Source organism: Daphnia pulicaria, chromosome 8, assembly GCF_021234035.1.
Source record: "Daphnia pulicaria isolate SC F1-1A chromosome 8, SC_F0-13Bv2, whole genome shotgun sequence".
NCBI classification, from domain to species: Eukaryota; Metazoa; Arthropoda; class Branchiopoda; order Diplostraca; family Daphniidae; genus Daphnia; species Daphnia pulicaria.
This window is the reverse complement of record NC_060920.1, coordinates 11519135-11538886: the sequence shown is the minus strand read 5'-3', so window position 1 is coordinate 11538886 and position 19752 is coordinate 11519135. Positions and strand designations below refer to the sequence as shown.

The following is a 19752-nucleotide window of genomic DNA, read 5'->3' as shown; positions in this document are numbered from 1 at the left end:
CTTCGGTGTAGTACTTGACGGGTTCGGGGTTGTAGCGTAGGTCGTGGTGTAGTAGATTGGAGCATCAGTGTAGTATTTCTGTTCAACGTAGCTCACGAAAGAGCAGCTTTTGGGTAGCAACTCGGGACTGCGTAATACTTGGCCGCCTCAGCTGTGGTTGTGTAGATCAGGGCAGAGAAGTACTTTGCCACTTCGGTGTAGTATTCGACCGTTTGGGTGGAGTAATCAGCGTGAGCCTCGGTGTAGCAGCTGGGAACAGAGTAGTATTAAGGAAAATCGGTGCAATAAGTAGCTGAGAAGAGAGTAATACTTAGAAGCCTCGGCGTAGTAGGATGGGGCAGCATACGTAGACATGTAGTACTCCGTCGCCTAGATGGTGTAGTAACCAAGGACAGAGTAATACTTCAGGGCGTCAGCGTAGTGGCTCGGGGCAGCGTAAGTTGTGGTATAAAACTCCGGTGCTTTAATGGTGTAGTACTTGAAGACCTCGGTGCAGGCACTGGTCGTTGCGTAAGTTGTGTAGGAAGGCGGCGGCGTTGCGGTTTGGTTTCCGCCATACCGAGGAGACATCAGTACACCAGCGGTCGACCCAGCCATCAACGATACAACACCCAACAGGAACACGACGCCATAATCATTGACTAAACAGTAAATAAATTTTAACTTTAATAGAATTAATACAAAACTCAATGTAAAAATAAGAATATTTACCCATAATTGCGAATCGGTTACACGATGAGGAATGCAGTTGATGACAGACTGCAGTTCGGGCACGACTTCTTTTTTTTTTAGACGACTCCTTTTACGCACAGTAATACTTCGGGACGTAAGTGTAGTAGCTCGGGGCAGCGTAGGTTGTAGTGCAGTAGGCTACTTGAGCGTTTCAGTGTTGCAGTAATGCGGGGCGTCGGTGTAGTAGGCAGGGGCAGCACACATACAGACGTGTAGAATTCCGGTGCCTTAGTGATGTAGTGCTTGGGAGCCTTGGTGTAGTAAACTAGGCAGCACACGTTGTTGTGTAATAGGGGGCTTCTTCAGTGTAGTACTTGGGGGCTGTGGTGTAGCGTAGGTCGTGATGTTGTGAACTGGAGCATCAGTGTAGTTCTTCTGTTCAACGTAGTACGAAAGAGCAGCTTCTGTGTAGTAAGCCGGGACAGCGTAATACTTAACCGCCTCAGTTGTGGCTGTGTAGATCAGGGCAGAGTAGTACTTTTCCGCTTCGGTGTAGTACTCGACCGTTTGGGTGGAGTAATCAGCGGGAGCCTCGGTTTAGCAGCTGGGAACAGAGTAGTATTTTGGAAAAAAAGGTGCAGTAAGTAGCTGAGAACGGAGTAATACCAGGGAGCCTGGGTGTAGTAGGATGGGGCAGCATGCGTAGTGATGCTCCGTCGCATTGGTTGTGTAGAAACTCGGGGCAGAGTAATACTTCACGGCCAGTGTAGTGGATCGGGGCAGCGTAAGTTTAATTGTTAATCGTTGTGGTACACAACTCTGGTGACTTAGTAGCGTAGTACTTGTAGACCTCGGTGCAGTAACTGGTCGTTGCGTAAGTTGCTTTTGGGTAGTAAGGTGGCGGCGTTGCGGTTTGGTATCCGCCATACCCAGGGAACATCGGTACACCAGTGGTCGACCCAGCCATCAACGATACAACACTCAACAGCAGCAGCTCGACGCCATAGTTTACTAAACAATTAATAAATGTAAACATAAAAATTAAATAATAACAGGCATACTTAAAGAAAAAAGAAGAATTGATACCAATCTCAACTTAGAAAACAGAATATTTACCCATTATTACGAACTGGTAATACGACGAGGAATGCAGTTGGTGACAGATAGTGCGCTGCAGTTGTTGCCGTGTCGGAGATGTTCACTCGACTGATTTACCTTCGCTTTTTCTCTCTCCTTTTTATACGATTTTTTTTATCACCCTCACCTCTTAAGCCTTGCGGCTATTGTACCTGCTTGAAAATGATGAAGCACGTCCCGTTCTCACCCAACCTCTACACCATCTGGATGAGAAGTTTTTCGTAATGATCTCCGTGACCTTCGAATGTGAAGGACAGGCGGACTGCCCTTTCCTTTTGCAGGTTGACGTTGCTGGGGATGGGTCTACAACAACTAATATCAAAATGAATACCAAATGGTTATGTAACTTATCCCGTTCTCACCCAACCTCTACATGACAAGTTTTACGTGCCTTTCTACAGGCACAGGCACGTGCAGGTTGTCGTTGCTTGGGATGGGTCTACAACAACCAATATCTATCAAAATGAATACCAAATGGTTATGTAACACATCCCGTTCTCACCCAACCCCTACGCCACTGCATGACAAATTTTACGTGCCTTTCCTTCTGCAGGTTTACGTTGCTGGGGATTGGAATGGGTCTACAACAACCAATATAAAAATTAATACCAAATGATTATGGCTTAAAACTCACTTTATTATACCAATTGAAATTAACATGGCTCCTAAACTTTTCAGAAAGGTTTTCTACCTAATTAGACTACATCATCTTGAATTATTACCACAGTAATAAATAGAAACATGGTTGAAATAATACTACCTTGCAAATAGAAATTCCTTGGTTTTGGATTGTTTTGGAAGACACGAAGACAGCTTGCAAATTGGCAATATGGATTGGGCCATTTTATCTGTTGGTCACGAGCACTCTGCAAATTAGTGCCCACGAAAACTTTAAAAGTTGCCTGAAAATATTTAGTCAAGAATGCAAGATCATTAGCTTAATGTTATATTACCTATTTATTATATGGAGTTTAATCGTTGAAAGTTTATCCAAGCCACCTTTAAGAATCAAGGCCATTAATATCGATGTGCAACAGGCACAATTTCTTTTAAAAAATCACATTCACTAATCTTGTAAATATCTAGCCAAATTCTCTTAGCTGGCCTAATATATTTAGCGTTCAACTAAAGATTAAACAAAGCCATACAAACCTGGACGAACCATAATATACGGGGAATGCTGTAACATAACTTAATGATTAATTTTTTTTTTTTTTGATTTTTTATAATAAAATTTGTGATTGGCTGCGTCTTGATCCGGACGGTCTGTTTAATAAACTTTTTTAATTCCGTTTAATTCATTATGTATGTTTGTTTATAAATTGACATTTAATTAAAACGAATATAAAGGTTTACATTTACATATTGAATTATATTTACTAAACAGACCGTCCGGATCAAGACGCAGCCAAATAAAGCAGGGGGAGACTGCCTTGATTGGCTGGACCAGGGAGATTACCAGCCCATGGTTAAGAGAAACCGGAAAAAGAGCGAAGAGAGCCGAGGAACAATTTTTAAGAGAGCAATGCATCTTAGTAGGCTTCCGGCTTAGACTCATGACCCTCCAACAGATTTCATCGAATCATGCGCCTTGCAAGTCCCCGTTCGACCAGTCATCTCCCTTCCTCCTGGTTGTCGCAGCGAGAGAGTGACCACCGGCCGGCGTTGGTTAGTTGTTAGTTAGGGAAACGGGGTCACTGAAGAATGGAGCCCAGATATGCACTTGTAATTTGTCTACATCTACATAATTTATTGACGAGTCTTGAATTTCAGCAACCTCTCCTCAGTTTTACCAATGGATCAAGTCTATGGAACGGCAGCAAACGATTAAACTGAAAAACGAATAGAAATTTTAATTAAAAGTCAATAATTGAACGAAACATCAAGCATTACCTCAACGCCGGTACCAAGAGACAACATATCGACAAAGTGCAACCGATAAAATAAGACCGACATCAAACATCATTGACTATTTTACCCAACTGTTCAACACTGCATATACTGCATGGATACCATGCATAGACAAAAGAGACATTTAAGTGTGATGTTGAACTACAAGTCTTCACAAGCTCAATTTCAGGGCATCTCTCAATTGGAAAGGGGCTGCAAAACCACTGTACACCAAACAGCAACACCATAAACATCAAACCGACCATGAACTCCTACAAACAAAAAGAACATTAATAAGCCAATAACATTTTGAAATGTAAAAAAAGGTGCCAATAATAAAATTTACTTAAATAAATTAATCAATTAATTGAAACCAGTAAAGAATTCTGTACATCTACTTCCAATATGTTACAAAAACTTTTTAATACTAAGTGGGAATTTTTGTTCTAGTTTGATTGGAAGAAAATTGAAAAAAAAAAACTCAGTAGAAGCTTACCAACAATGTGGCTATCTTAGAACGGAAACAATTATTTGGAAGGAAGAAATATTACCCCTAATTTTCTACATCACATTAGAGTTGAACTTGTAATTGAATGCAAAATTACAATAACAAACAAAAAACCACAAGACTTCCCAATTTACAACCAACCAATATCAATCAAATTACCAATTCAAGAAGTCTTCCTGCAGTGACACTTTAACCCAGCTTGATAAACTGCATGCAGCAGCTACAGCTCAACTTGACTCGATCACATCTTTCACCAGCTGGCTGCAACAAAACTGTGTTAATGATTCGGCAGCCATGAAGCTCAGACTTTGTCGTGTTCTTAATTTATGCAATAGTTGAGCAAAGGGATATCCATCTCAAACCTAAACATAATCTAATAAAACCTATTACATTATTGCAGGGAAATTGACCAACAAAATTACTTTACCAGCTCTAAAGTGTTTCTGCACGAGATGAGACGAACAGCCGTATACCATGCCGTATATAGGTACAGCTAACAATGGCCGACATTTCGGCAAAATGGACATCAGTTTCGACCCACGTCACATATTTGGCCAAGTGATATTATATGCCAGATTGCCTGTAAATTCAGACAGAAACGTCTAAGATTAATTAAATTGAAGAAATCCAAACTAGCATTACCAAATACATTTCATGGCTGAAAATGTAGATCGACACCTCAATTCCGTAATGATTTTGGAACACACTTTCAGTCAGCGTCTCGGAAACAACAAACAAATGGCAAATATTTCGTCCTCACAAACACACTCCCGTCATCTGGTGGATGGGGGACGCACAATTTATTTTAGCCACCTACCGACAGCCAAAAGATTCGTTGATGGACGTAAAACCTATCGTTGGAGTTCTCAGAGTTCTACTGTCGCGCAATGGAGTTCTATGTTCTAATGTTATTAGGAAATATAGAAACGGCCCTACGACAACACGCGAAAAAAAGAAAGTTCAAATTTATAAATAGTTAGCAAACGATAAAAATTTTGCAGATACTTATTTCGTGCAGTCCTACATGAACAACATTTTGGTTTTCCCCTTTAATTTCTTTGATAGTTAGGGGATTTCTTTGTGGTTTACACAATATTGGATTAATAATTGGAAATAAGATTGGTTTTTGACTCCTGAGAAGACCTTCAGTATCTATAGCTAGTCTGCTATAAACCTATAAATGATACGAAGCGTGTCGGTGAAAGCTAACGTTAACACACTCGTATTAATTTCGGCAACCCTCTTGCTCAACGTTGACATTTAAAAAGTATCTCTAGAAAATATTTTCATGAACAGGCATGGGTTGCACATAAGGAAAACCGGCCGTTAATTGCACTTCGTTTTTGTTAAGCGTTGTGCAAGGGAAAACCTGAACTTCGTTTTCGAACAGTTCGTCACGCCCCAATAACAGAGACATGTTCACAACATTCCATCATTGATCAAATGAGAACATCTTTTCTGGATTGAATACGTTTTCGTTAAGTCTGTGTAAATAAAAATTGCGTGTTACGCATGTTAATACTGTGATGTCCTTTTCAGGTTCTCGTGTCTCACCTGCTCATCGTAGGCTATATAACAGTAATCAATAATCCTTTAAAGGAATAGCTACACTATCTTCCGTTTTTTTATCGAATTGGTCATTTATTTATTGGTCTCAGCTTTTCGAAGGGGCTGTGAAATGGTGATTACAAAGTCAGGTTAGTTCAATATTGCTATTTTTCGCATGCTTCACTTCCTTCCTTCCAAACTTGTTGGATGCTCTTGGTAAACTTTCTTTCTTATTGAATGCATTGGCTTTCGTTTTTAAAAAACTACTTGTTCACTCAACTTTATATTTCTTTTCTTTTAGATCTTAACATTTACCACCTATGATTAAAATTATTAGAAATTGTCACGAATAAAAAAAAATCACCGTTGTATTTCAGTTTCAGAAATCTTGAGTTGCAGAACAGTTAGAAATGATAGAAATGGTAATTAATTAAATGTTGAAGTATGAGTGTATGATCCATCAAAGTCACAAAGTGAGAGTTTTTCTGTGGTGTAGTAGCTTATTAATATCTGCCTTTTCTTATCGCCTTTACCTAAATTGGTTTTTAAATTCCTTTTGGTTCATAAATCCCATGTTATTATAGAACACATTTACCATCGCAGTGGATTAAAAAATGCAAAATCCAAGACTTCCTGAGTGCAATTAATATCCGCCTCCCATTCCACCGTAGCCACCGCTGCTGCCACCATAACCGCCGCTGCTGCCTGATCATTGCCAACAAAATAATTAGGAATGCTCACAACATATTCAAAGAGGATTAGATTGTGATAAGGTTTGTGCATTTACCTCCCTTTCCTTTGCCTTTACCACCTTTGGCTTTTCCGCCTTTTCCTTTGCCCTTTCCTAATTTTAATTATTTTAAAGCAAATAAGGTATTTGAGTTTTGGTTTGTATAAAAGCAAAAACAATAGTGGTTGTTTTTACCTCCGCCGTAGCTGCTTCCGCCACTTCCGTAGCTGCTTCCGCCACTTCCGTAGCTGCTTCCACCGCCATAACCTCCAGAGCTCATGTGTTTCTTGCCCTTAGACTCGGCCAATTCCAAATCTCCATTGGCAGCTTCCATGGCGTAAGCCACTGCCACCAAAACCGCGAAAACCAAGGCAATCTGTTTAAGATTTTCAAAAGTTAACAATAGGATTTGAAATTTATATTAAATTTTAATTTTAAATGTAAAACTTTACTTTGAAAGAAACCATTCTTGCTGTAATAGGTTTGAGTGTTCACTGCTAGTTGATGTCTTAGAGAACAGAGAGGTGATTGTGATGTGACGATTCTAATCGAAGTAGTCCCTTTTATACACGCCACTCTTTTGTCCCAGTGTCCCTAAAGCGGCCTGGATAAGGGAAATAAAAAAGTATGGCCATCGGAAGCGTTCGCCTATTGCACAAAAGTATGGGATTTCACTCCGTTTTAACTACTTGTACTGCTTTAGCTTATAACGTATAAATTTCTAAAAGTTAGACTGGTATTTAGTAGATTGTACAACAACAGGCATGGGTTGCACATAAGGAAAACAGGCCGTTCATTGCACTTAGTTTTTGTTATTGTATAAAAGCCATGTGAATTAACGGGAATCTGAGCGTGTCTAACGTTTTTAAGAAAGGTAAACATAAAAATAATTTCGTCACGTTGATTCCTTCAACAGAAAGCGAGAATGTTTTCGTTTTCTCCTACACACGCGAAATTCAGGGACGTCATGTGAAATACCTGAACATCACGTTTTCACTTGAGGGTTATATTTGCGTGTTCTCTGCTCATCTAAAAAAATACGAAAGTCATTTTGGAAAGTTGTTTTACCCATTTATAAATATGGCAGCATAGCAGGTGCCATATTTACAAAAATCGTTTAAGCACTTTACGAGACGATTGATTGTGGGATTGGTTTAGTTTTCGCTAGACATCGTCCTTTCACTCTCGTCCTTGGGCGAACGCGTACGATGGCCATCCCTTTTTATTTCCCTTACCCAGGCCGCTATAGGGACAGAAAAGTGGCGTGTATAAAAGGGAGACTACTTCGATTAGAATCGTCACATCACAATCATCTCTCTGTTCTCTAAGACATCAACTAGCAGTGAACACTCAGCTCTATTACAGCAAGAATGGTTTCTTTCAAAGTAAAGTTTTACCTTTATAACTAAACTCGACTAAAGTTATAAATTTTTAATCCTAATGTTAACTTTTAAAAATATATAACAGATTGCCTTGGTTTTCGCGGTTTTGGTGGTAGTGGCTTACGCCATGGAAGCTGCCAATGAAGATTTGGAATTGGCCGAGTCTAAAGGCAAGAAACACATGAGCTCTGGAGGGTATGGCGGTGGTAGCAGCTACGGAAGTAGCGGAAGCAGCTACGGAAGTGGCGGAAGCAGCTACGGAAGTGGCGGAAGCAGCTACGGCGGAGGTAAAAACAACCACTATTGTTTTTGCTTTTATACAAACCAAAACTCAAATACCTTATTTGCTTTAAAATAATTAAAATTAGGAAAGGGCAAAGGAAAAGGCGGAAAAGCCAAAGGTGGTAAAAGCAAAGGAAAGGGAGGTAAATGCACAAACCTTATATCACAATCTAATCCTCTTTGAATATCTTGTGAGCATTCCTAATTATTTTGTTGGCAATGATCAGGCAGCAGCGCCGGTTATGGTGGCAGCAGCGGTGGCTACGGTGGAATGGGAGGCGGATATTAATTGCACTCAGGAAGTCTTGGATTTTGCATTTTTTAATCTACTGCGATGGTAAATGTGTTCTGTAATAACATGAGATTCATGAGCTAAAAGGAAATTAAAAATCAATTTAGGTAAAGGCAATAAGAAAAGGCAGATATTAATAAGCTAGTACACCACAGAAAAACTCTCACTTTGTGACTTTGATGGATCATACATTCATACTTCAACATACAATTACTTACCATTTCTACAATTTCAAACTGTGTTCTGCATCTAAAGATTTCTAAAATACAACGGTGATTTTTTAAAATTCGCGAAAATTTTTAATAATTTTAATCATAGGTGAAAAATGTTAGATCTAAAAAAAAGGAACGTAAGAGTTGAATGAACACATTTTTGACAGAAGGAAGCAAAGCATGCGAAAGAATAGCAATATTGATCTTACCTGACTTTATTAACACCATTTCACAGCCCCTTCAACAAGCTGAGGCCTATAAAAAAGTTTCTTTTAAGGAATTTCTGTTATGTAGCCCACGATGAGCGAAAGATAAGATGAGACACGAGAACCTTAAAAGGACATCACAACACTAACATGAATAGTATGCAATTTTTATTTACACACTCACCCAAAACATGCAATCCAGAAATGGTGTTCTCATTTTATCAAAAATGAAATGTTGTGAACATGTCTCTGTTGGGGCGTGACGAACTGCTCGCACACTTAGTTCAGGTTTTCCCCGTGCAGTGCAGTTTTCACCGCTCGCGTAAAATTGAAGGTTAAGGTCATACGAGAATCGATTTTTCGACGTACGTACGTGCTCTTCGCCACGTCAACCAGTCTCAGAAAAAACCGACTATTCGCCAATAATTTCAATTAACTACTGGTTTAGTTTTCCAAGTCGAGGCAGCATTTGTTAAAACAATAATTAACTCTAGTCACGTCACTACTTTCACGAAAAAATATCAGTTAAATGCTTGATACCTATACAATGTTCAGTATATTATTCTAAAAATTTATAAACAATGCTGTTTACATGGCTTCCTCACCAATGAATCGATAACAGCGATGTACACAATATGGATGTGTATTGCTTTGGCCTACACAACAATAAGTGGAGGGACGTTGCACAGATACTAAACGTACCAGCAGCTGGAAAATAGGTGGCAAGTTTAGCTTGACATTTTCTTGCTCAAATCATCAGAAATTGCATTAAGGAAGTCCATCGTGTTCAAATACATTCCTTCCTTGGTTTCTTTCATACCGTATACGCAAATGGCAAGATCCTTAGTCATCTTTCCGGAATCAACGACATCGACGCAAGACTTCTCGAGCAACTGAGAAAATCGGGCAAGCTCTGGGTTGTTGTCGAGCTTAGCACGATGTTCTAGACCACGAGTCCATGCGAAGATGGAAGCAATGGGGTTGGTAGACGTGGATTTACCCTTTTGGTGTTCTCTACACATCGTCAACAAGAAAATGACGTCTGCATTCTCCAGAAATTCAGACAAATGTATAGCATTACCTGTAGTGGCGTGTAACAGTTCCGTGGGCGGCTTCAGACTCGACGGTCTTGCCATCCGGGCAGATAAGAACAGATGTCATCAAGCCAAGAGATCCATAACCCTGAGCAACAACATCAGACTGGACATCACCATCGTAGTTCTTGCAGGCCCAGACGAAGCCACCTGAGCTCTTGATTCCTTGGGCAACCATGTCGTCGATCAGGCGATGTTCGTACCAGATGCCAAGTTTCTTGAATTCGGGCTCGTATGTCCTACAAAACAAATTTTAGTATCGAGTTACTCACACAGTAATAAAAGTAACTTACTTTTCATAGATTTCTTGGAAGATATCCTTGAATCGACCATCATATCGCTTAAGGATTGTGTTTTTGGTAGACATGTACAGCGGGTACTTCTTGCTAATGGCCATCTAGAAAACCAAAGCTAGATATAAAAAGTTGCTGATTGTCAAACTAATTGAGTCACTCCTTGCCTGGAAGCTCGAGTGGGCGAAAGCAGTAATAGATTCATCAGTGTTGTACATTCCCATAGCAACACCGCCAGCTTTGAATTCATACATGGGGTAGTGGATAGGAGGAGATCCATCTTTTGGACTGAAGACTAGTTCGACTGAGCCAGCTTTAGGAACGACGAAATCGGTGGCCTTGTACTGGTCACCAAAAGCGTGACGACCAATGCAAATGGGTTGAGTCCAGCCGGGCACCAGACGAGGGATAGTTTTGCACAGGATGGGCTCACGGAAAACGGTGCCTCCCAAGATATTGCGGATGGTTCCGTTCGGGCTGGGCCACATCTTCTTCAACTTGAACTCTATAATTAAATCAATAAGTACGTCCCTCAAACAAAATATGAGAAAGAAGTACCTTCAACACGCTGTTCATCAGGAGTGATGGTCTGTTGACGAACACAAAATCTTTAGTTTGAATTCAATTTAAATACAGAATAGAAAATCTGAATACATACAGCACACTTAATGCCAACATTGTGTTTCAAGATGGCATAAGCAGCATCGAAGGTGACTTGGTCATCAGTCTGGTCACGGTAGGGAAGTCCAAGATCGTAGTAGAGGCACTCAATCTGTATTCAATTAAAAAGCAACAGTCAGCTATTTACACACCCTTTCTTGCTATTTTAGGTTTTGGCAGCAGGTTAAAAACATGGAAGGCTGGCCATAAGCCACTACTGTCTCTGGCTATCAGCCAATTTAAGAATAGTTTTAAATTGTTTCAGACTTTACCTTTAAGTAAGGAAAGATCAGAGTTTCCTTGATTTTTTCCCAGATGATGCGAGTCATCTCATCACCATCAAGGTCGACAATTGGGCGTGCAACTTCAATCCTCTTTCCAGTTCCATCTTATACAGGATTCAAAAAATTTGTGAATAACAAACACAGACAATAACAAACAAATGGCCGCAATGGCGCCTCGATATTTAAAAAACGAAAGAGCAGACAGTGACGTCAAAAAGCTAATCTTGGCTACGTGAGTGTCACGGGACTCCATCTGTTGGAGTATTATTATCTCCCCCCTCCCCTATAGGACCGTACGCTGTTTACCGAATCCCAGCCAAAAAGTCCGTTTTCTTTTTTCATTGAAAAATGCACACGTGAAGGAATTTCATAAAAAATTCAAAACAACAATATCACCACATCACATACATAACATAGCGAATCGTTTTGTGAATTAAATTACATTTCTACTTTAGACTTGGTTACCGGTTCCATGTATAAGATACGCTTTGTTTGAACAAGAGCTAGCAACCAAGTCGACGAAGGATAAAGGAAACAAGGATCACATTTCAAATAGAAATAAATTCAAAAGTTACTTACAGTTGCGGTTTTGAGTGGCAACAGCAGGGGCGCATACTTTAGTAGACGAAGTGCTTAGTTGTCCAAGCACTTTACCGATTTTAGTTAAATTTCCTGCCATCTTGACTGCCGGTGTATTTTTTCGAATGCCTTCCTTCTACCGTTGACCGTGTTCAAGTCCCGAAAATACTTGCACATCAGCTGCGTCGCCAACTTGGCCCCACGGGGGAGGAGGGCGGATATTATGATGGGATAAGAGGAGGGGTATAGTACAAAAAGTGCACCACAGAGCCTCTGGTGGTCTAGTTCAAAATTGATTTTAAAAGTATTTATTTAAAAATAGTTTGATTCACAGTAAACTCTGAATCAGTTCACACTTTTATTGCTCATTTGTTTTTAGTTCGGTGATTTAGTGATTTTCTAAGCAACTGTAAGTTTGAATCGCCGTTCAGGACTACCGGCAGGTGACCTTAAGTGACGATACGTGATCTGAATACGTGTGAAGATAACTGCGCAGTTGGCTAAGATCTACAAAAGTACAAAGCGGTTTATTCCACTTAAATTCCTAATGAATAAAGAATAAGGCTTCACTGTACGGCTTCAGAACTATGTTTTGAGTAACGTATAAATTAAATACACGAGTTTCCGTTAACCCCAAATCTTTGTCTTATCGACCTTTGGTTTTTCGATTACTTGGTGCGATAAGCGCAATACAGGTGAGAATATCTTCATAAAGGTAGATACTCTTGCTTAGTAGTTGATTCCGATTTAGGTAATTTTATATGGTTCTTTGTCATTTATCTCTTTTGTTAAATGGCGCCTTGCCAAACAACTAGCGCCTCTAGCGCCCATACTCTGTAAAGAGCAAGTTCAACTACATACGCCTGTTCTCTGTTATCCTACTGCAGACTGCCGGGTCCAGGAGCAAAGATTCCCGGCTCTTTCTCTCTCTCCAAGTTACTTCCATTTTTGTCTTACGCAATTGCGGCCGAGTAAGTTAATATTTTCTAGTTAATAACTAAATCGTCTTCACAAAGCGCTAGTTTTTTCCCCTTGACAACGCAATTGTCGTCCATTATTGTAAATCACCTTCGTAGTCCACCCCCCTTTGTCTGTACACCATTCCATACACTTATTAAACGACGATAGGGTTAAAGGAATACAATTTTCAATACATATTTTTCGATCGGTATTTTGCAAATCGTCGTTTGTTAATGATCACATGAGAAAAAGACGCAACGTAGTCGTATTATAAATAGCCTCTATTATTAGCTGTTCTGTGGCCATCTAGCGGCCATTATTAACAGCTTTATCGATTGTACTTTGTTTACCTTTTCGTTAATCTTTTGAATTGAACTATTGAATTTGTTTGTTCGATTGGAACAGATTTTGCTGATATGGCCAGCGTATTACGTGTTTCCTTAAACATCCAGGGGCAGGTCCAATCGCCCCTGCTCTGCTCGATTCGTGGGCTCCGCACTTATGCAAGACCACTCCGCAAGGACGCTAAGGATGCTAAGCCTGCTGAACCGATTAAAGGCATTCCTTACAAAAATCTATCCATCGGTGTACCCAAAGAAATTTGGACTAATGAACGAAGGTATAAATAATAGCAGATGAAATGAAAGAATTCGAGAAGTAAGAAAATTGCATGGTATGCAATTCTAGAGTTGCTCTGACTCCCACTGTGACTGCGGCACTAGTCAAGAAGGGCTTCACTGTCAACATTGAATCAGGGGCTGGTATTGAAGCTCGTTTCCGCAATGATGACTACGCAGCTGCAGGAGGAAAACTCACTGACAAGAACACTGCCTTTAAATCTGGTAATATACGTCTTAACTGCTGTATTGTAGAGAAATTTAGACTTAAGAAACATTTTTGTTGTTCAGACATTGTTTTGAAAGTGAGACAGCCAGTGGAATCTGAAATTGGTTTACTGAAGGAACATGGCAACATCATATCATTCCTTTATCCTGCCCTTAACAAACCCCTGGTTAGCAAAATGGCTGAAAGGAAGCTGACGGCTTTTGGTAAAAAAGAAATATCTATTTATTAAGTTACTTTACTGTTCTAAACACAATTAAATTTCTTCACTAGCCATGGATTCTGTCCCTCGTATCTCACGAGCACAGGTTTTCGACGCTCTCAGTTCAATGGCAAATATTGCTGGTTATAGGGCAGTAGTCGAAGCCGCAAACCATTTCGGTCGTTTCTTTACCGGCCAAATCACGGCCGCCGGTAAAGTGCCACCTGCTAAAATTCTAGTCATCGGTGGTGGTGTTGCCGGTTTGGCTGCCATTGGCCAAGCCAAAAACATGGGAGCCATTGTACGTGCATTTGACACCCGAGCAGCCGTGAAAGAACAAGTCGAGTCCATGGGTGCCGAATTTCTTGAAGTTAACATTAAGGTTCGAGTTCTTGGGTTTCGTTGCCGGTTTACTGAGCTAATTTCAACGTTTGAAAAAAATAAATAAATAAAAAAACAGGAATCCGGAGACGGAGCTGGTGGATATGCCAAAGTCATGTCCAAGGAATTCATTGAGGCTGAAATGGCTCTGTTCGCCAAACAGGCCAAGGAAGTCGACGTTATCATCACCACCGCTTTGATTCCTGGTCAAAAAGCACCAACCCTGATCACCAAGGCCATGATCGATTCGATGAAACCCGGCTCAGTCGTTGTCGACTTGGCAGCTGAAGCCGGTGGCAACATCGAGACCACCAAACCAGGAGAAATTTACACTTACAACGTGAGGATAGCAACTACTAAGCAATATGATTTCTTATCAACTGACCGAATGGACTCTCCTTCAGGACGTAGTCCACATTGGCTTGACTGATTTCCCTAGCCGTTTGCCAACCCAAGCGTCCACTCTCTACGCCAACAACATTTCCAAATTCTTCCTCTCCATCGGTGAGAAAGATCACTACAACATCAACTTGGAGGATGAAGTTGTTCGCGGATCTATCGTCTTGAAGGACGGTCAACTCCTGTGGCCCGCACCCCCTGTGGCCGTTTCCGCCCAACCTCAAGCGGCGGTACGTGGTTTATATAAACTCTGAATCATCAACAGTTGCCATAACCTAAGTAATTATCTAACAGGTTAAAGTTGCGGAAAAAGTAGCCCCTCCACCACCAGACTACTTCAACCTGACCCTTAAAGACGCTTTGGCGTACACGGGAGGACTTGGCACGTTGATGACACTTGGCATCAACGCTCCCAATCCCGCATTTACCACTATGACGACGACACTTGGCTTGGGCTGCATTGTCGGATACCACACTGTGTGGGGAGTTACCCCGGCCCTCCACTCGCCACTCATGTCCGTCACCAATGCTATTTCTGGTATTACCGCGGTGGGTGGTCTCCTCCAAATGGGTGGCGGTTATTTCCCATCCAATACTGCCCAGACTTTGGCTGCCAGCGCTGCTTTCATTTCGTCAATCAACATTTTTGGTGGCTTCTTGGTCACCAAGCGGATGCTTGACATGTTCAGGAGACCCAGTAAGAGAATAAAAAATGACCAATCGAATATAAAAAACAACCCAACTCATGCCATTCTTTTGTTTTACAGCTGACCCTCCCGAGTTTTACTATTTGTACGGAATTCCAGCCTCCGTCTTCCTCGGCAGCTACGGCTGGGGAGTACACATGGGATACCCTGAAGTACATCAGATGGCATACCTTGCATCCTCCCTTTGCTGCGTTGGTGCATTGGCCGGCCTCAGCTCGCAAAAGACATCGCGCATTGGAAACATTCTAGGCCAGATTGGTGTCTCCGGTGGTATCGCTGCCACTTTGGGATTGATGAGCCCCAACATGGACACCCTCACCCAAATGGCTGCCTGCATGGGTGTCGGTGGTGTTCTCGGTACGACTATCGCCAAGAAAATTGAAATCACTGACCTTCCGCAATTGGTTGCCGCTTTCCACTCGTTGGTCGGTGCCGCTGCCGTCCTCACTTGCTTGAGTACTTACATCGTCGATTTCCCGCACTTTGCCACCGATCCTGCCGCCAATGTCATCAAGTCAGCTCTATTCTTGGGTACATTCATTGGTGGAGTCACCTTCAGCGGATCGCTCATCGCTTACGGAAAACTGCAGGTGGGAAAAGAAAGATTTTGATTAGTAAATCGAACGTCAACTGACTTAATATTATTTTTTTCACAGGGTATGCTCAACTCGTCTCCCCTTCTGCTTCCTGGTCGTCACGCTTTGAACAGTGGACTTATGCTCGGCAATGTCGCTGCCATGGGCTACTACTTTTACGACCCCTCTTTCGTGGCCGGTATGTCAATGTTGGGAACCACCACAGCCCTGTCGACCATCATGGGTGTCACTTTGACCGCCGCTATCGGAGGAGCTGACATGCCTGTTGTCATCACCGTCCTCAACAGCTACTCTGGCTGGGCTCTGTGCGCCGAAGGTTTCATGTTGAACAACAACTTGATGACCATCGTCGGTGCCCTTATCGGCTCTTCCGGTGCAATCCTGTCCTACATCATGTGCAAAGCCATGAACCGCTCCTTGCCCAACGTTATTCTCGGCGGTTACGGTCAGTTCTAACCAGTATGAAAACGTCAAAATCAATTGTAAAAAAAACGTCGTTCTCTTTCTCAGGCACGTCTTCCACTGCCGGAGGTAAGCCAATGGAAATCACTGGCACTCACACTGAAGTCAACGTTGATGGCACCGTCGAGATGATCACCAATGCCAAGAACATCATCATCACTCCAGGTTACGGTCTTTGCGTCGCCAAGGCTCAATACCCCGTCGCCGAAATGGTTGCCCTTTTGAAGAGCAAGGGAAAGAATGTCAGATTCGGAATTCACCCAGTCGCCGGACGTATGCCTGGTCAATTGAACGTTCTCCTAGCCGAAGCCGGAGTCCCCTATGATGTCGTGTTGGAGATGGAGGAAATCAACGATGACTTCAAGGTAACAATTCATTTTTTTTTTTTTTTTTAAATCAGGATTTTAAATTTAATTTTGTCTTTTCTTCCGGAAATAGGAAACCGACTTGGTACTCGTCATTGGAGCCAACGACACTGTCAACAGTGCCGCTGAAGAAGATCCCAATTCCATCATCGCAGGCATGCCCGTCTTGAAAGTGTGGCTGTCCCAGCAGGTCGTCGTCATGAAGCGTTCGATGGGTGTCGGTTACGCCGCCGTAGACAATCCTATTTTTTACAAACCCAATGCTTCCATGTTGTTGGGTGATGCCAAGAAGACTTGCGACGCTCTGCTCAGCAAGATCAAAGATCATTACGAATCGCAATAGATCCTAACTTACTGTGCATCCCACATATTCGTTCCCTTCTCTCGTGTAGTTGATCAACTTCGTTTGAGCAGATAAGGAGCGACTGTGTGTTCCTTGTGTTAGAAAAAACAAATCAAGTGCAAAAAAATTACAGTAATGGTGGTGTCTTGATAAAAGGAGACACTAGTACCGAAAATACAAAAACACGTTGACCAACGTGCCTGTCACTCGCTAACGATGGCTGGCGGGGTAACGCAACAATGTCTTCTTTCTTTTTTTTACTCCCCTAGCTCTGCGTTAGTGTGTGGCTTTGCTGTGTAAAGGTTAAGAAACTTGTATCTCTTTTTGCACGCACGGCGCTAATGGCCAGGAAAAATAGGAAGGATTAATGGGCGAGGGCACGTAACCAGTTCCTCGAGTCTTTACTGCCTCCTTGTATCAGCAAATGACACTTGTCTCAGTCAAGATAGATACGAGACGAGAAAATAACGAGACGGTCGGGTTTCTAAGATATTACATTATCCCAAATATTTATTCCGATAACCGAAACTAGCGTTAGCAACGAATTTTCTTTGATTCTATTCAACGGGGCGGGGGGAAAAAAAATGAACGGCCTGTGGTAAATTACGTGACTTTAACTACTTGCCCCTTGCACACACCTGCGCTTCAATTCTGCGAAGTGCTCGGTCATTTGCATAACAATTAAATTCGTCTGGCGACTGTCAAGATTGAAAACGAAAGAAATCATTCTTGTCGACTATTCAGACGAATAAATCACGAGGATCAAGATTTACAAACTGCAAAAATACTTGGTTAATCCACACGGATTACTGCGTAACTAATGTACTTTCAAAAAATACTACAATAACTCTTCCATCAATATTGTTTGTTTTTCTTCTGCTTCCTTGATTAGATTTTTAATTGAAGGACTTGTGAGGATTGAATCAATCCAATACGCGGCCTCCTTGCGCTGTTCTTCTTTTTCGACCTAATACGCTGTACATCGGAATGCAATATCCCATTGGTTTATGCGTGCAGACCTACAGCTGATGGTGAACATGAAAAGAGAATTATAACCGTTATACTATTGACTACCTATTGCTATTCTCATTCTTTCTCGGGGAAATACACGGCGTCGGGAGTGAACTGCACGCGATAATCACATTAATTCTCCGCTGGATGGTAGGTAGGTATCCCCCATCCCGAGTGAAGTCTATATGGACTTATAGGTCACCACGGAATGACTTGGAAACTTACGACCAATAAGATCGATCGACAATTCCGATCCATGCGTTTCACCTTTCTGCCCGTCTATGTACGTCCATCTAAAAACGCAAGTACGTCCATTTCCCAAAGTATTTTAAAAACAATCTGCAAAATCCATGGGCGGAGTGTTTACAGTTTGACGCGTTTGAGATTTCAGAGGAGCAGTCGAGCGTGAAAAACATTTTCCGCACTCTTTTCTTGGCTGCGTGTCTCAGCTTGCGACGTCCGCCGTATGAGATCGTGACCGGCCGGAAGTTGGGAATCACCGACGGTCGATAAACAAACACGAAGACGACGAAAAGCGAAACGACAACGACTGTGGGATGGGCCGTAAATCGGCAAGGCTGTACACTGAGAATGGCGAGTCAAGAGGTACACACATTGAATTCGGATGCGATGGGCGGAGTTTAACGAGTACTACTACGTAGACGATACCGGGAAAAGAGGAAAAGTGTCGGTAAACATGTCCATCGTCATTTGTTATAATGCCAGAGGCTGTGCTGCTCCACATAGAGCCGAAAAAAGAATATCTTTTCCTGAAAGGACGAGAGACGTGAAATGAAAAGAAACAATTTTTATTTTTTTGTCGGGACGGCCCGGAGGCCGGAAGAGACTCACTCGGTTATAACGGTGCGCATGAAAAACGATTCTTTGCAATGATCGGATATCGTTCGATTAAGCCTCCCCCCCATCTCCCCTTTCCCCCGTTTTATTTCTATTTAAAAATATAAAAAAATTCCCATTCGCTTAACTTTTCTGCCCTCTGAACTTCAAAAGATCTCAACTCGGTTCTTCCCGAAAACTAAGCCAATAATTCACCAACTACCCGAGGCGAATCGATAAAACGGGTGGATGATTTGGCAAATATTCCACGGTGTTGGCCCTTCCCAGAAATGGTGAGTCGCAGCAATTCAACGACACGTGAAGTAATGTTACTGTATATACACACAAGTAGTATATACACATACACATACATGTTATGTCTGTTTCCCCCCTTCCAAGTTTCAACAGAGCGATAATACGCCGGTGGTTTTGTAGCTAACGACACGCACATGAGCTGCTCTTCCCCTAGTCCTACCAGCCCATCAGGGCGGAATCGGACAGAGAAAAAACGGACGATGGCCAAGGCATCAAAGAATGGGTCCCACCAACAAATGTATATATAAGGTACAGGCCGAGGAGGAGGAAGAAGAGTGAGGAGAAATCGACGAGAGGACTAGAGGCTATATTGAAAAACGAGGGGGGGGGGCGTCGGCTATTTTCCAAAGGCCATCATTAGCGTCAGCAAAATTGCATGGCTCGGACACTGATCGATGAATGAAATATACACGCCCCAATAGCCTTTTTCATTTTTTTTCCACCCTCCTCCACACTATCTCGCTCTTACTTTCTATATTATCTACCATCTCTCTCTTCAAACGATTTAAGTTTTTTTTTTTTACCCACTGCCGACGATAGTCCGAAAGTTTATTGTGAAAAA

The 19752-nt window shown here is 41.9% G+C and overlaps 4 protein-coding genes and 2 long non-coding RNA genes across 9 annotated transcripts; 2 read left to right on the top strand and 4 right to left on the bottom strand.

The window, feature by feature from the left end:
- Positions 1 to 113: 113 nt before the first annotated feature.
- Positions 114 to 1475, bottom strand: LOC124311600. Its single transcript, XR_006909967.1, has 4 exons — positions 1339 to 1475; positions 712 to 1276; positions 311 to 641; positions 114 to 249 (listed from the first exon to the last, which is right to left on the bottom strand). It is a non-coding gene; the product is annotated as an uncharacterized LOC124311600 (long non-coding RNA).
- Positions 1476 to 3547: 2072 nt separating this feature from the next.
- On the bottom strand, positions 3548 to 5002 carry LOC124311612. 4 transcript variants are annotated; one of them, XR_006909998.1, is made up of 5 exons: positions 4850 to 5002; positions 4630 to 4787; positions 4367 to 4569; positions 3703 to 3971; positions 3548 to 3641 (listed from the first exon to the last, which is right to left on the bottom strand). It is a non-coding gene; the product is annotated as an uncharacterized LOC124311612 (long non-coding RNA). The 4 variants fall into 4 exon arrangements; XR_006909997.1 differs by having other exon boundaries at positions 4367 to 4580; positions 4635 to 4787; positions 4857 to 5001; XR_006909996.1 differs by having other exon boundaries at positions 4635 to 4787; positions 4850 to 4999.
- Positions 5003 to 6105: 1103 nt separating this feature from the next.
- LOC124311528 (glycine-rich RNA-binding protein blt801-like) lies at positions 6106 to 7040 on the bottom strand. The gene is made up of 5 exons (XM_046776057.1): positions 6938 to 7040; positions 6681 to 6861; positions 6543 to 6599; positions 6351 to 6460; positions 6106 to 6288 (listed from the first exon to the last, which is right to left on the bottom strand). The coding sequence occupies exons 1-4, from the start codon at positions 6950 to 6952 to the stop codon at positions 6399 to 6401; spliced, it is 315 nt and encodes a 104-aa protein (XP_046632013.1). The 5' UTR covers positions 6953 to 7040; the 3' UTR covers positions 6106 to 6288; positions 6351 to 6398.
- A 689-nt stretch (positions 7041 to 7729) lies between these two features.
- LOC124311519 (keratin, type I cytoskeletal 9-like) lies at positions 7730 to 8730 on the top strand. Its single transcript, XM_046776047.1, has 5 exons — positions 7730 to 7870; positions 7953 to 8154; positions 8236 to 8292; positions 8377 to 8486; positions 8549 to 8730. The coding sequence occupies exons 1-4, from the start codon at positions 7856 to 7858 to the stop codon at positions 8436 to 8438; spliced, it is 336 nt and encodes a 111-aa protein (XP_046632003.1). The 5' UTR covers positions 7730 to 7855; the 3' UTR covers positions 8439 to 8486; positions 8549 to 8730.
- Positions 8731 to 9396: 666 nt separating this feature from the next.
- Positions 9397 to 11945, bottom strand: LOC124311183 (isocitrate dehydrogenase [NADP], mitochondrial-like). The gene is made up of 8 exons (XM_046775552.1): positions 11770 to 11945; positions 11179 to 11294; positions 10905 to 11018; positions 10805 to 10835; positions 10414 to 10751; positions 10247 to 10350; positions 9941 to 10192; positions 9397 to 9873 (listed from the first exon to the last, which is right to left on the bottom strand). Exons 1-8 carry the CDS (start codon positions 11867 to 11869, stop codon positions 9588 to 9590), a joined length of 1341 nt encoding a protein of 446 aa, XP_046631508.1. The 5' UTR covers positions 11870 to 11945; the 3' UTR covers positions 9397 to 9587.
- Positions 11946 to 12539: 594 nt separating this feature from the next.
- Positions 12540 to 17264, top strand: LOC124310913 (NAD(P) transhydrogenase, mitochondrial-like). Its single transcript, XM_046775067.1, has 12 exons — positions 12540 to 12740; positions 13135 to 13348; positions 13417 to 13571; positions 13638 to 13778; positions 13846 to 14156; positions 14235 to 14495; positions 14560 to 14784; positions 14849 to 15251; positions 15322 to 15851; positions 15918 to 16302; positions 16368 to 16684; positions 16758 to 17264. The coding sequence occupies exons 2-12, from the start codon at positions 13146 to 13148 to the stop codon at positions 17025 to 17027; spliced, it is 3201 nt and encodes a 1066-aa protein (XP_046631023.1). The 5' UTR covers positions 12540 to 12740; positions 13135 to 13145; the 3' UTR covers positions 17028 to 17264.
- Positions 17265 to 19752: the final 2488 nt, after the last annotated feature.

Excerpts from the sequence above, each read along its gene's own strand:
- LOC124311528 (XM_046776057.1), bottom strand. Across the intron at positions 6,600-6,680 it reads CGGAAGCAGCTACGGCGGAG|GAAAGGGCAAAGGAAAAGGC; the intron begins GTAAAAACAACC and ends AATTAAAATTAG. Across the intron at positions 6,461-6,542 it reads TAAAGGCAAAGGAAAGGGAG|GCAGCAGCGGCGGTTATGGT; the intron begins GTAAATGCACAA and ends GGCAATGATCAG.
- LOC124311519 (XM_046776047.1), top strand. Across the intron at positions 8,155-8,235 it reads CGGAAGCAGCTACGGCGGAG|GAAAGGGCAAAGGAAAAGGC; the intron begins GTAAAAACAACC and ends AATTAAAATTAG. Across the intron at positions 8,293-8,376 it reads TAAAAGCAAAGGAAAGGGAG|GCAGCAGCGCCGGTTATGGT; the intron begins GTAAATGCACAA and ends GGCAATGATCAG.
- LOC124311183 (XM_046775552.1), bottom strand. The coding sequence starts at position 11,869 with ATGGCAGGAAATTTAACTAAAATCGGTAAAGTGCTTGGACAACTAAGC. Across the intron at positions 11,295-11,769 it reads TGCCACTCAAAACCGCAACT|ATGGAACTGGAAAGAGGATT; the intron begins GTAAGTAACTTT and ends ATCCTGTATAAG. Across the intron at positions 10,193-10,246 it reads TTCCAAGAAATCTATGAAAA|GACATACGAGCCCGAATTCA; the intron begins GTAAGTTACTTT and ends TTTGTTTTGTAG.
- LOC124310913 (XM_046775067.1), top strand. The coding sequence starts at position 13,146 with ATGGCCAGCGTATTACGTGTTTCCTTAAACATCCAGGGGCAGGTCCAA. Across the intron at positions 14,785-14,848 it reads CCGCCCAACCTCAAGCGGCG|GTTAAAGTTGCGGAAAAAGT; the intron begins GTACGTGGTTTA and ends ATTATCTAACAG. Across the intron at positions 15,252-15,321 it reads TGACATGTTCAGGAGACCCA|CTGACCCTCCCGAGTTTTAC; the intron begins GTAAGAGAATAA and ends TTTGTTTTACAG.